Genomic DNA, 14244 nt, shown 5'->3' with positions numbered 1-14244 from the left:
GGGAAGACAATAAGAGTTCAGAATGATTGAATGACACTATATAATTCTAGTAATGTTTGGGTACAGCACTATTCCATACTATTGTAATGTCTCTAATCTCGATTACACAGGGTCATTCAACCACTGAGGCTATTGCCTTATCACTGGCTGATCGATCTGATCATATCCAACATTGTCAGGCAAGAGCTCGGGAAGGTAGACTGTCAGCAGTTGTTACTGGGCATCTGATGTGGGAGTTGTTTACAGACCAGTTGATCGAAGTTCACGACTGGGATGTTCCAATAAGGATGGCAAAGTTATGGAACCTTGGAGAGAAACATAGAAAATAGGTGCAGGAGTAGGCCATTCGGCCCTTCAAGCCTGCACCGCCATTCAATATGATCATGGCTGATCATCCAACTCAGTATCCTGTACCTGCCTTCTCTCCATACCCCCTGATCCCTTTAGCCACAAGGACCACATCTCACTCCCTCTTAAATATAGCCAATGAAATGGCCTCAGCTACCTTCTGTGGCAGAGAGTTCCAGAGATTCACCACTCTCTGTGTGAAAAATGTTTTTCTTATCTCAGTCCTAAAGGATTTCCCCTTTATCCTTAAACTGTGACCCCTTGTCCTGGATTTCCCCAACATCGGGAACAATCTTCCTGCATCTAGCCTGTCCAACCCCTTAAGAATTTTGTAAGTTTCTATAAGATCCCCCCTCAATCTGGATGACCAAAGAGGTTGTAAATGTGGACAAAAAGAAAGCGCATGCAAGGTTTAAGAGGGTGGAATCAGACGTGGCCTTTGAGGAATATAAAGAAAGGAGGAAAGAACTCAAGTGGGCAATTAGAAGGGCCAAAAGGGGCCACAAAATGGCTTTGGTGGGTTGGATTAAAGAATATTGCAGAGCTCTTTATAACTACTTTTAAAAACAAGAAGGTAACCAGGGAGAAAATAGACCCACTCAAGAAAAAAGAAGGGAATTTGTGCTTGTAGATGCAGGGGACATAGGACACCAGACTTTGCATCTGGTTTCACCAAAAGGGTTGTGGAGGACAGTGAGATGAACGTGGAGAATACTAATATGCAGGGGCAGCTTGAGATTAAGAAGGTGTTGGGGTTCTTGAAGAGCATTAAGGTGGATGGATCACCTGATGATCCCAGGTTATTCTGAGTCTGATTTCAAAAGCTTCAACTAAGATCTTTGCATCTTCTCTAGCCCCAGGGGCGAGGTCCCAGAGGCCTGGAAAACTGCTAATTTTGTCCCATTAAGAAGTGAGGTAGAGAGAATCCATGAATTATAGGCTGGTGAACCTCACGTCACTGGCATGGAAGCTATTGGAGAGTATTCTTCAGGACAGGATTTACTATTATTTGGAAGAGAATGTGGGTTAATTTGGGACAGTCAGCATGGTTTTGTACATGGCAGGTCATTTCTTACTAACTTGATTGACTTTTTTTTGAGGAGTGACAAAATGATATATGATGGTAGGGTGGTAGATGTTGTCTACGTGGATTTTAGTAAGGCATTTGATAAAGTGCCCCATGGTAAACTGATCCAAAAGATTAAGAGGCTCGGGATTAACAGTGACTTGGTCGTCTGAATTCAGAACTAGCTTCCTGATAAAAGACAGACTTGTGGTGGAAGGACAATATTCATGCAGAAGCTCTGTGACCAGTGAAGTTCAGCAAAGACCTGTGAGGGAACCTCTGCTGTTTGTGATATATACTAATGACTTGGACATAAACGTAGATACGTTTGCAGATGACAACAAGATTGTTAGGGTCGTGGGCAGTGAGGAAGGCTGTCAAAGTATACAGTGGGATATAGATTAGCTACAGAGCTGGACGGAGAAACGGCAAATGGAGTTTAATCCAAGCAAGTGCGAGGTATTGTACATTGGGAGGCCCAATGTAAGGGGAGAATATAGGCATTAATGTACAGAGGGATCTTGGGGTCCAATTCCATAACTCTCTAAGTGGCAACACAAGTAGATAGAGTAGTAGATAGAGTAGTAAATATGGTTTGCTTGCCTTCATTACTTGGGGATACAAGAGTCAGGAAGTCATGATGTAGCTCTATAGAACTCTGGTTAGGTCACATTTGTAGTGTTGCATGCAGTTCTGGTAACGCTTTGGAACGGGCATAGGGGAAGTTTATCAGAATGATGCCTGGATTAAGGGATATTAGTTACAGGGAGAGGTTGAACAAAATTGTAGCACTTCACATTAGTTCTGGCAGGCTGTCATCTTCAGACTGTTGGTAGTAACCATGCAGGCTAGCCTTTGGCATTCCAAGCTGTGTTTTAATAGATATTCCAAAGTAAATCCATAATCCTCAAGATTCACTCTGCTCGCAATATATTGAGGTGAAACTTCAATGTATTTTTGAGTTTCAGTTAAATTGACTGAAGTTCTATCAACTGAAAACTCAAAGAACAGGACTTTAATGGATGTCATCATGATACAACGAACAATCTACATGCATACAAACATTAGTAACTGCAATAATGAATAATGTATGCAACTTGTAATCCTGATTTTAAAGCCATCCATGTAAACCTCTATTTGGAACAAAGTTAGGGATGGTTTGAAATTATGGTATTAGTTGCATCGGAGGTTTATTAGTTAAAAAAAATATACAACATTTTGTCAATTAATTATAGAAAAGTGGAACAAATTTTCCTTTGGACAAATTTAAACTCCTGGCTTTCTGTTTCACTCCTAGTGAACATCTTCAAGCTCCGGATGCCATTTCACAATTAGGCAAAAAGTTGCCACTTTACATTTCAGCAAAGCTGGCAATAGCAGCTTTTATTTTCTTTCACTGAACAGAAAGCTCTGCTGTCATAAGGCACTAAACCTGGCGCAACAACCGTGAACTTCCAAAATATATCATAATTGTTAAGGTGTAAATAGCCATAATACTTAACCACAACACTCAAACCAGAGCGTTATAACTACTGGGTCATGCTAATTGCTCCCAATTGTAAACTTTAAACAAACAGGGCGTGTCAGCTTTTTCCTTTATGCCCAGCATCAGAGGCACATGGATGGTACCACATTTGATGCACTGTACAGCTCTCAATACATCAACTGATATTGAGATGATGCTACATTGTCAGAACTTTATTTCACTACAAGCACATAACTATTGATCATCAATAAATTTATTCTTCACCTTTTTTGACCATTGACAAAATTATTGTCAGTAGCTGTAGACTGTAGTACTTTAAAGTGCTTGTGCTTTAAAGTAGAAATTGACTCTTATCTTGCAGCCTGTGTTTTGTTTGTCTCACGATATCATCCATTGATTGTTTGCTACCGTTTACGTATAAGAATGTCCCAGCTGTCTTTCCAGCGCAATGCAGTTAACTGTGATGCTGAGAGAGCTGGATACCCGTAGGTGAAAGGACTGAATGTCTGATACACAAAGTAGACGGAGGAGATCCAAGCTAAGACCACAGCACTGAATGTATTTCTGGAGACAGAAGACCTGAAAATAGAACAGCAGCTGTTTAGTGTCGCAGTGCAGTTAATACTAAAGTAGAATTACAGCTTGGATAGAAAGTCATGCTTTCTGGTGTCAAGTTAAGGGCCTGTCCCACTTGGGTCATCACTTACGCGACAAGCGGGTAGTGACGGTCGCGCGACGGTCCAGCGAGAGTCGCGCGCGTCAACATGCGCCTGCACAGCGCGTGACGTCATTTGAAGATGGACACAAAATGCAGGAGTAACTCAGCGGGACCGGCAGTATCGCTGGAGAGAAGGAATGGATGATGTTTCGGGTCGAGACCCTTCTTCAGTCTAAAAGGATCTTGACCCGAAACATCACCCATTCCTTCTCTCCAAAGATGCTGCCGGTCCCGCTGAGATACTCCTGCATTTTGTGTCTATCTCCAATCGTCTTGGCCCCGCTCTGGGAGTAGGAGTGGGGGCAGATCTGGATCCGCAACGGCCGTGAGCCCCAGGCTGAGTTCGACGATCGTTTGCCTGCTTCTGCTGCTGTTGGAGGTGAGACGTTGCGTGGCGCCAGGGTCTTGGGCCTGTCCCACTTTGGCCGTCAGTTACACGACAAGCCGGTGGCGCGCGAAGATTTAGTGCAGGACGAAGTCCACACTCCTCCACACCACTCCATGCGCCCGTCTCCACGCTACCCACACGCTAGCAGGTCGCGCGAAAGACAGCCAAGTGGGATGGGCGCCTTAATGCAAATATAACAAGAACTCTGAGAAGCTAACTCAAAATAGTTGATCAGTAAAATGCAAAATACTCACCTGAGCACGTGATTGTGAATGTGCTCAAGAATGATGGGTAGGAGGAGGATTTTGAATGTGAGACCGGGCAGGTAGTGATATAAAAAGAGGGTTTTCTCCATGAAGAAGAAAGGGAGATAATTAACAGCCCATCCTCCAATGCAGATAGCTCCAGCCAGAATTAAGTGCTCCCAGGAATCTAAATGGATTGAGAATGAGAATGGTCATAAAACATAGAAACAGGCCCTTCAGCTCAACTTGCCCATGCCAATCAAGAGGCCGCATCTACAGTTGTCCCACCTACCTGAATATTGCCCATATTGCTCTAAACCTTTCCTATCCATGAACCTGTCCAATAGTAAGATCATGAACAACAAAGCATTAAATACATTGCGGACATATCAAAATTCAATTACTTAGTTACCCAAAACAAAATGTGCAACTTTCTTGGCTGTTTTATCGAATAATGTTTTTGCTAATAGTGAAACCAAATATTTATCATACTTATACCAAAATACATTGTGAAAATAAGTAGTTGGTTGCTCCTTTACAATTGACATAGTTGAATATTCTTGCACCATTATCAAACTCGCTCATGTTGAAGTAATGTACTTGAAGGAGGAGGGGTGTTTCCTTCCCAACCCCCCAACCCCCCCCCCTCACGGGTGTGCCAACCAATAATTACACCTTGACATCAACCTTGCTAAAATAGATTCTGTTGCCGACCAAATTCTTCACCTTGGGCCATAGCTGGATGCAAGATTGGCAAATGCTTCATTTAATTGCAAAAGGTTTTGAGATGGCCCCAAGTCAGTGAGGTTGCATTGCAACACCAATTGTTGATTCTTTCTTGAAAAGTCAAATGCATGTCACTGTTGTCTGCAGAGGGAATTACTAAAAAGCACTTCCTTTTTATCTTTAAATGTACCAACTCAAAATTGATGTTACTTCAAAAATAATTACCTTTGGGGATAGTGCAGATTCCCCTACGCTGTCTCAGTAGATGCCAGAGGAAGAGTACTGTGTAAACAAGAATTCCAACCGTTGCTGTTGACCATGTTGAAATATTTCCAACCAACTGGACCTGGGCCTGTGGAATAAGTTTAGACATTCAAGAAGATAACGGAGCTGCACAAGCTAATTAAGCCTTTCACCTCCCTGGAATGATTTTAATTCAAAGAGTTTATTGAATTTGAATCATCTATTCATTCAAATTGAAAACACTTCATGTCTCATATAGATTTAAATTAATGAAGCAAATTTACTTTTACAAGCACCATGAGCTTAGAATGAACAGAGGTGGAGTGGTTGTGGATCATGGCTCGTTACTGCATTAGTGTAGCTAAAAAAAAAACACAAACTGATGGTGTAATTCAGCGGGCCAGGTAGCACCTCTGGAGGACACATAACCTATATATAGTGGACATGGATAGGTGATGTTTTGTGCCACCCAGAGATGCTGCCTGACCTGCTGAGTTACTCCAGCACGTTGTTCTTTTTGTAAACCATCATCTGCTGTTCCTTTGTCTACATTAGTGTAGCTACATTACTTTGCCAAAGGCAGTTTGAGGTAGGACTCGTACGCACACTTATTTTCCTTTATGCAACTTCAGAATTCAGTACCTATATACAGGATCATTTATAAACTGGAAATATATGTTTAATGTTATGTAAACAAAAGGAGCTACCACAGTCCATGTTTGTAAGTTAGTTAAAAAACAGCATTGAATGAAGGGTGGTTAACAATCATTGCCTCGGTTTAGTTTGTGTTCGCCAGAACATCAATTTGTATCCATTTTAGATGCAAATGTGTGCAATCTGTTTCCTTTTTCTAATTTATGCTTGCTCTAAATTTATTAATTCATTTACTTCAATAGATTGCACTGGCATTTTACGACAGAATATTAATATTTATGCAGCTTGTGAACGAAGGAAATAAAAGGCTAGTACCCAAAAAGTACAGATGCAACATGCTAAATTCATATGAACAGTTTATAAAACTAAATATTGTTCAATTAAATTAGTACATTGGTGCTGGGGTGAAGCCAATAAGCAATATTGGTGTCCATGTTTATCCAGTCTAGAGGGGAAGAGCTGTACTTGTGTTCAGTCTCTTCATTCTTCAACGTCAACATCTTCAGCTGAAGAGAATAAAAACAAGCGTTGCATTAGATACAATTTACAGAACAGATGATCAGGCCGGGACTAGTAGGCTCACCTAACCTAAGTTTAAATCTACCTCAACTAGCATTTAAAAACTTGGTTATACTTGGTTGAAGGAGGTCTTAACAATGATTTTCTGTTGATGTATAGTATGAGAAGGGGAATTAATCTATAATAGAGAAGAAATTAGCCGAAGAAAACATTAACGATGGAAAGCTTTAGGTTTAAAACCTCCCATTGTTCAAAAAGCTTAATGCCAGAAGTCTGGATTACTCAAACATATTCAAGATGGAGATTATTAAAGTCCCTCTTTAAAAAATAAAATACATTTATGCGAAGTGATGGTGTTAAGCCATCTCAAAGTACAACCATTTTAGGAGTAGCACAATGCTGCAGCTGATAAAGCCACAGCCTCGCAGCACCAGAGAAGCAGGTTCGATCCTGATCTTGGGTGCTGTCCCTGTGGAGTTTGTATGTTTTCCCTGTGACCATGAGGACTTCCCCCTCACATCCCAACGATATGCTGGTTTGTAGGTTAATTAGCCAGGAAAATGTCCCTAATGTGAAGAGTGGATAAAAAAATCAGTCTAATATAGAACTAGTGTGAAGGGGTGATCACTGGTCCCGAAAGGCCTGTTCCCAAACTAAGCTGCACTAAAGCAGCCAAAAACAGAGGGGTAAGGATGGGTATGCATTAGAGACCAGAATATAACAAGGACCATAAAATGAATATGTCTATTACTTGCAATTCCAGGAATTTGGCCATGAAGCTCATGTTCTGGCTGACATCCATCTGTACTGGCGTTTGAAACTCCAACTCTCTCTCCTTCTGTTCTTCACCTGGGTGTGAAAATGAGAAAAAGCACCAGTTTAATCAAATAAAACACCCTTTGCAATTCCAAAAGAAAAATGGCTTCAAATCTGAAAGGAATTAATTCCTTGTATTTAAGCTCAAATTTGTTATCAACATAGGCCAATTCCACCTGTGACTAATATTTTAGAAAATAATTGCTGGTAGCTAATTGTAGGGGGAAATTCTGATCAAGGGGCGTTACTTTTGTGTCCTCAACTTACTTCATCTCCCTTCAATAGCTAACTACGTGCCTTACTTTTTCCATACCGGTGTTCTTCAACATTCCATGCCATGTTCTGATGATAAACCTTCGAACTTTTGTCTCCAACAGTCTCCAGTTGGCGGTAGCCCCAATCAGGCAAAGCAGTACCACTTAACTGAAATGAAAAGTACAATAAAATATCGCAGGACCTGATGTTTACAAAGAGAAAAGTTTGAAACTACACTGAACATGCAAACCATTATGTTTTTACACAAGCTGAAAGGAAGAAATTAAGACGTTCGCACAATGTCATGGTGGAGCTGAACATTTAAGATATAATTACCTGGATTATAAATTGCTTTTAAAGAGGAATGAATGTCAAATTACAATCCAAAAAAAAATGAACTTTCAGTATTCAATATCCTATCAGAACAACACATTTTTGGATCTGACCCTACACTCATCAATGTTGATTGTGGCCTCAGTGGGCACCTGAACACATGTGAATTCCACATACAGTCATTTTATATTTTCAGCTTTCTTTATAGTCATGTAACTGGCTCCAGGATAGAACAGTTAAAATAACAAATGTCAATATAGGAGAAAACTGACTGCTTTCTGTAAATTATGTGTAATCCACAACTATCACAATGCAATTACACACACTTGTTACCAAACAAAACAACTGAGCCCTATAAGGAAAAATTGGGGCTAATGATCAGAGATAGGCTTCAATTATAGACAATAGGTGCAGGTTTGGGCCATTCAGCCCTTTGAGCCAGCACTGCCATTCAATGTGATCATGGCTGATCATCCACAATCAGTACCCCGTTCCTGCCATCTTCCCATATCCCTTGACTCCGCTATCTTTAAGAGCTCTATCTAACTCTCTCTTGAAAGCATCCAGAGAATTATTGTATTACTGAAGGAATGTCAAATCCTTGCATCTTGACAACTGAAGGCATGGCCACTAATGGTGTACGATTTAATTTCAGGGATGAGCGAGAGCAGAATTAAGAGTTGCTCTCAAATCTTGAATACAAATGAATGTATGAATTAGAAGTACGAGTCGGGCATTCAACCGTAGCAGCTTCCTAATGTTCTCTTTGCAAGTTACTTTCTACCTGTCTCGGCAACCACACCCTGAGAGACTGCGTGCAACTCATTTATATAGGCCGTGAAATGCTCAGAGCCCAGCACTGATCATTATGACTCATTGCGCATTACATCTTGCCTCTGAGAACACAATCCATTTCTGTTTCCTGTAGGCAGTTAATCTTCTATCCACAACCACAATGCAATTACCCAAACATGTTGCCAAATAAATACCTAAAGAGCCCAGTTAAGCAAAATATTTCCAGATCAATAAACGGAGACTAATGTACTATACACCCTAGAAATTCATACTTCTGGAATAATAAAGGAAAGTGGCAATAGGAAGATTACAGCTCTTAACTAAACACATTAGTCATGCATAAATCCTGCAAATATGGTTAATAACATAACTTCTGATAAGTATATGGGCATTCAGAAACTATGAAGCTATGGCCTTTAATAGCTTGTGTTTATTTTACAAACTTGCCTTTAATACTGCAGAGGTGTTTACATGCAAAAGCTTTACTTCTGATAATATAGTTTTCCATATTTCATTCTCAGTTTCTCGATTGACAATCTCCTGGAACAAATGGAATTAAAACTTTAATGTGAAATATGGATTAGTAAACTTCGGTCTATCAGCTTTGATTATTCCAGAGTACAAGACCTCAGCTTTTTCTGTATCTTCTGTTCATTTGGTATCTACATATCGGAAAACCAGACTCTTAGTAATCTTAAATAATTACACAAATGAAATCACTGACAAAATTACAGAAATCTGCCATAAATTCATCATTTTTCCAAATCCGTACGGGAACTATGTTAATGGAGATACTTTATAGAGCATAGAACAGTTCATAACAGGCCATTTGGCCCACTATGTTGGTGCCAAACATGATGCAAGATACACTAATCTGCCAGCTCCATATATGTTCATTTCCTGTACATCCACGTGTCTATCCAAAAAAAAACTCTTCAAAGCCTTTTAAATCAGGGAATTGAAACGTAACTATTGTAATTCACCTTTCAATAACTGACTATGGACATATTCATTTCACTGTTAATATGCTGCATAAATTGAACAATATGCTTTCAAATATGCCTTTCTAGAGCCCAATCATTCCAAGCGGAGACTTCAGAAATCCCAAACTCATTGGTTTTGCTTCTTCCAATCTTACTCTTGAACAGACCTCTCACAAGCTGAAGGTTGTATTCCCACCACCCCCCCCCCCCCCCCCCCAAATCTACCTCATGACGGACCTTGCACTCTGTTAATGTGCACTTTCTCTGTAGCTGTAAGACTGTTCTACTGTTTCCTCTCTCTGCGTTACCTGAAGCGCCTATGTATGGATATCTTTATGCTTGGATAGCATGCAAAACAAAATGTTTACTGTACATATGACAATAAAACCTATACTCAGTACTTGAGTAGTAACTCAGATTAAATGTAACTTTATATGTTTCAGTACTTTTCTCTAACTTTTATATATTCTATGTCTCAACCAATTGCAGTAAAAAGTTCCATATTCTAGTTACATTCTTTGGTTAAAAAAAGTTTCAAGACCATCACACCCTTATACTCAAAACCACCTAATGATTTTAAAGTTTTCTCTCTTGGGTAATCCTCAGGCTTATTCACTTTACAATGGTCCTTTCAGTTTCCTCCATCCCAGACTCGGGAATTAATTCCCAATAGCTTTCAACTTCCTCTTATAATTTAAAGCACTCCTGAAAGCATACATTTTAACCAGGTCTAGTCTAATGTCTTTCATTGTGCTCAGTAATCAGGTTTTATTTGATAATGCACAAGTGCTTTGCATACTTTACTAAATTAGAGATGATCTAAAAGTAAAAATGGTGTTGATATTTTGGATGCTGCACACAACATTGCAATTCTATCATTTTTGTGTTTCAGCATTGGACAGATACGTTATATATCTTTGGGGGTCTTCCATTCGAAAGTTAGAAAATCACAGTTCAAGCTCCAATAAATATCAATCGGCATTTACCACTTTCCACAGGTTCTGTGCTGGCATTGAAATGTTGTAATCAACATAACAAGAAATCTCCTGCCACTGAGGACTCATAGGCGCTGCAACATCATGCCTGGAAAATAAAGTTACAAGTTTCATCACATGAGTTAGTAAGTTTATTATTGTTCCAATCTGTAAATATTAAGTGGATGAGAACCCAACTGCTGCTGATGTAATCTTGACACTACATATGGGAGATGTATTTATATTACCTTTTCACCTTGTTCACACAAAGTAAAGAACTTAAGTATAAATAACAATCTTGTGGGTTCATTGAGTACCTTGGTGCAGGACATCGTGCTAAAATATTTAATTCACTGTTTATTGAAGCACTCCTATCTTTAATAATAAAGGCACATTAAATCTTTACGATAATTAAATAATGTAGTATTTCCAAATTACTACCTGAAGAAATGTCAGTGTTTGGAATGAATTAACTGTAGAACTCTTGCAAAGAGTTGATGCAGGCAGAATGTCACTTCATTCTAATTCTACCTCTACCAACATCTTTCACATTGCGTGCCAATAAATAATTGATAGCAAGGGCTAGCCAGAGACCTCAGGTTACCTCCCAGTCCATTAAGATAAGGAACACTGCAAGAAGTAGGAGAAAGGAGTATTGCCTTAAATAATTCATCTACAATGATGCCAAAATATCCTGGTTTCTATTCCATATGCAAAAATTGTCAGTTATAAAGACATGTGTAGTGGGATTTAAATACAAATCTTGGCATACCATCTTCCTGTTCACTAAATTATGTGAGCTGCAAACAATAAAGAAATACAAATAATGCATGTGGATCTGCTGAATATTCTTGAGGTTTCTTGCTTTTATATCAGACATCTTCATTTTGGAATTGATTATACTTTGGTTTATTTGCTTAATATTTCAAATGTATATGTATACATTTTTCTGCTAAAAATTCACACTCAGGAACAGGCAATTCTGAATAATTCAATTGACCAGATTGATTAACAAAAATGCAAGATGATGGAAGTGCATCAATGTAACAGCACGCTCGCTCCTTGTACATACGTGTTAAGATAACGAGCTGTCATCCCATGGACCAATTGCACAATATCACCATGGCGAACTGAGCGAGGTGGATTGCTGACAACCAGCTCCTGTCTGAATAAGAAAGAAAACACAATGACAAGTCCATATAGTTTATATATAAATAACTGTCTGCTAAACATCTTCATTTCAGCTAAGCACAAAAACATCAAGTGATGAGCTTGGGAACTAAGGAAGATAAATTAAAATTCTGTTGGAAAAAAAGCATTCATGGCAATATTTACGTTTTGTCTCAGAATTAGTAGTAACAGTAGAAGGAATTAAGTTACTATTTAGAAAGTATCATGATGCAATTTGGAAGTATTGTCAAGTGCACAAATAAAATCTTCTTGTGCAACTCTTTTCATGGTTACATTCAAAGTTCACACATACTTGCCAGGATCCTTTATAATCCACCAATTGTTCACATCTTTAAAAGGATAGCATGTTACTTGTTGCTGATGGGAGCTGCCTCTGTCACCATCATACCTGCAAAGATACACACAATTTCAGCTAACAAATGGCAGCTCTGACAGTACAAAACTCCGTTAACTCTAAGCCAAAACATGTTACATTAAGGCTCTTAACCCAAAATATCACCAATCCATTTTCTCCAGAGATGCTGCCTGACCTGCTGAGTTATTCCAGCCTTTTGTGTTTATCTGTTATTTTATGTCCTCAAATGTATCCTCAATTTTTAAAATAGTGGTGTATCATGTAACAAACTAGGCATTTTGATCATTAATCACCCTTCATTATGTAGGCAAAACTCTGCTGCCTGCATTTTAAATCAAATTAAGTCCTGTTCATCCATTATAATTCTTCTCATTGGCCTACACTTACAAGATACATTTATTTATTTGTCACATGTACCAATTGGTACAGTGAAATGTGTAGTCGCTGTACGAATAATAAAGAGCACAGAACACGATAGTCTTTAACACAGACATCCCCACTCTGCGGGATCAAAGTTTCCCAGTGTGAGGGAAGGCTCCAAAATTCAGTCATCCTCCTCCGTTGTCCACCCGTGGTCGGGGGGCTCCCGAACCCCCCGCTGTTGCCGTTAAGGGCGGCCCGATGTTCAGGCCTGCTCACCGGGTTGATGGAAGTCCGACCTCGGGACTGGAGGACATCCTCAGCGGCTTGGACATCTGAATCGGCCAACTCCGCGGCTCCCGAAGTCCACAGGCCGCACTGGGCGGAGATTCAATGCTGGCGGTCCTCGGCAAAGGGCCCCAGGACTCCGCGATGTTGAAGTCAGCGCCGCCCGCGTTGGAAGCTCTACGAACCACAGCTCCGATGTTAAAGCAGCAGGCCCAACACTCCGGAGCTTCAATGGCGATCCAGGTAAGCAATCGCCCATTCCGCGATGTATCCAGCGCTGCACCGCCGCTGCTGAAGGGTCCGGGTCCCCGGCAGGAAAGGCCGCTCCAATCCAGGTGGTAGGCCGCGAGGAGGGGGCGAGGACGCGACTTGGAGAATAGTCGCGTCCTCGCCAGGAAGTGACTAGGAAACGGTTTCCCCCTTACCCTACCCCTCCCCCACAAAGAAAAGCTAAAGAAATCTCCAAAACAAACTTTAAAAATAAAAAAAGACAGAAAACAGACAGACTTTAGGCAGAGGCTGCCATCAAAGCGGCGTCCCTAGTGGACTTGCACAAGATCTGTCAACACTTAAGCATTAAAATTATCACCCTTATTTTCAAATCCCTCCGTGGCCTTGTTTATTGATATTTCTATAGTGCGCATCAATCACACCTGCCTTTGAAATCTGTGCTCCTCCAGTTTTGACCTCGTGTAATCATATTTTAATCTCTGCAGTCAGTACTGAACGATGTAGCTTATTGATAATGTCCTTCAGGAATACTCTGCCTCTACCTCTCTCCCTTCCTTTAAAATGCTGTTTGAACCTAATGCTTTACCAGGCTTTTGTTCAACTCTCTTGTATTTGTGTATGTGGCCAGATATGTTATCTTCTGTCAAGCGACTTGGGGAGATACATTACAGGCACAACAGAAGGATAAAGTTGTTGCACGCACAATACAAAGCTTTTGTATTAAAATCTATGATATGTTGTTGAAGGATTCAAATACAGGGCAGTGGCAGCATTTAACAGTATACAGTGTTGAGTACTAGAATTATCTGTAGTCTGCCATAGTTCTGCCCTATGCACCCAAACTTCATAAAGAGGATCAAAATATTTCTATCATCTTGAACCATTCATTACCTGATAGGGTACATGTTCTTGTGTGAATGGAGCCAGCAAGGAACAGGTTTGCTCCATGTATTCCTCAGCGTAATCTGGGAACCATAGGCTATTTCAAGAGGTTGTCCCTGTGTGATCCTTGCCAGTCCCCCCTGTAAACGAAAACATGTGTAACATTATAACCGGCTTGGGAAATACCAAGTATACTCTTGACCAAATATTTATACTAACATAATAAAACAGATATCTATGCGTCAAACTTGCCAGTATATACTTTTGACTCGTAGACACAAAAAGCTGGAGTAACCCAGTGGGACAGGCAGCATCTCTGGAGAAGGAATGGGTGACATATCGGGTTGAGACCCTTCTTCAGACTGGTTAAGGATAAAGGAAACGAGAG

General features: G+C 40.2%; 1 protein-coding gene and 1 long non-coding RNA gene across 4 annotated transcripts in view; one reads left to right on the top strand and one right to left on the bottom strand.

Moving 5' to 3' along the window:
- Nucleotides 1-2366: 2366 nt before the first annotated feature.
- The window catches only part of pomt1 (protein O-mannosyltransferase 1), a 28694-nt gene continuing 16816 nt past the window's right edge, over nucleotides 2367-14244 (bottom strand). For all 3 annotated transcript variants that reach the window (XM_033049256.1, XM_033049257.1, XM_033049258.1), the window contains 11 exons: nucleotides 13866-13996; nucleotides 12033-12128; nucleotides 11622-11714; nucleotides 10562-10658; nucleotides 9040-9132; nucleotides 7512-7632; nucleotides 7145-7242; nucleotides 6267-6380; nucleotides 5203-5329; nucleotides 4261-4438; nucleotides 2367-3479 (listed from right to left, as the gene is read on the bottom strand). In XM_033049256.1, the coding sequence (XP_032905147.1) occupies nucleotides 3305-3479; nucleotides 4261-4438; nucleotides 5203-5329; nucleotides 6267-6380; nucleotides 7145-7242; nucleotides 7512-7632; nucleotides 9040-9132; nucleotides 10562-10658; nucleotides 11622-11714; nucleotides 12033-12128; nucleotides 13866-13996 (1323 nt within the window). In that variant the 3' untranslated portion in view covers nucleotides 2367-3304. The remainder of the gene's footprint in view (nucleotides 3480-4260; nucleotides 4439-5202; nucleotides 5330-6266; nucleotides 6381-7144; nucleotides 7243-7511; nucleotides 7633-9039; nucleotides 9133-10561; nucleotides 10659-11621; nucleotides 11715-12032; nucleotides 12129-13865; nucleotides 13997-14244) is intronic.
- Nucleotides 10595-11990, top strand: LOC116991004. The gene is made up of 2 exons (XR_004416681.1): nucleotides 10595-10695; nucleotides 11520-11990. It is a non-coding gene; the product is annotated as an uncharacterized LOC116991004 (long non-coding RNA).

Source organism: Amblyraja radiata, chromosome 32 (assembly GCF_010909765.2).
Source record: "Amblyraja radiata isolate CabotCenter1 chromosome 32, sAmbRad1.1.pri, whole genome shotgun sequence".
Classification (NCBI taxonomy): Eukaryota; Metazoa; Chordata; class Chondrichthyes; order Rajiformes; family Rajidae; genus Amblyraja; species Amblyraja radiata.
The sequence above is the reverse complement of the archived record's forward strand: the minus strand, read 5'-3'. Positions and strand labels throughout refer to the sequence as shown.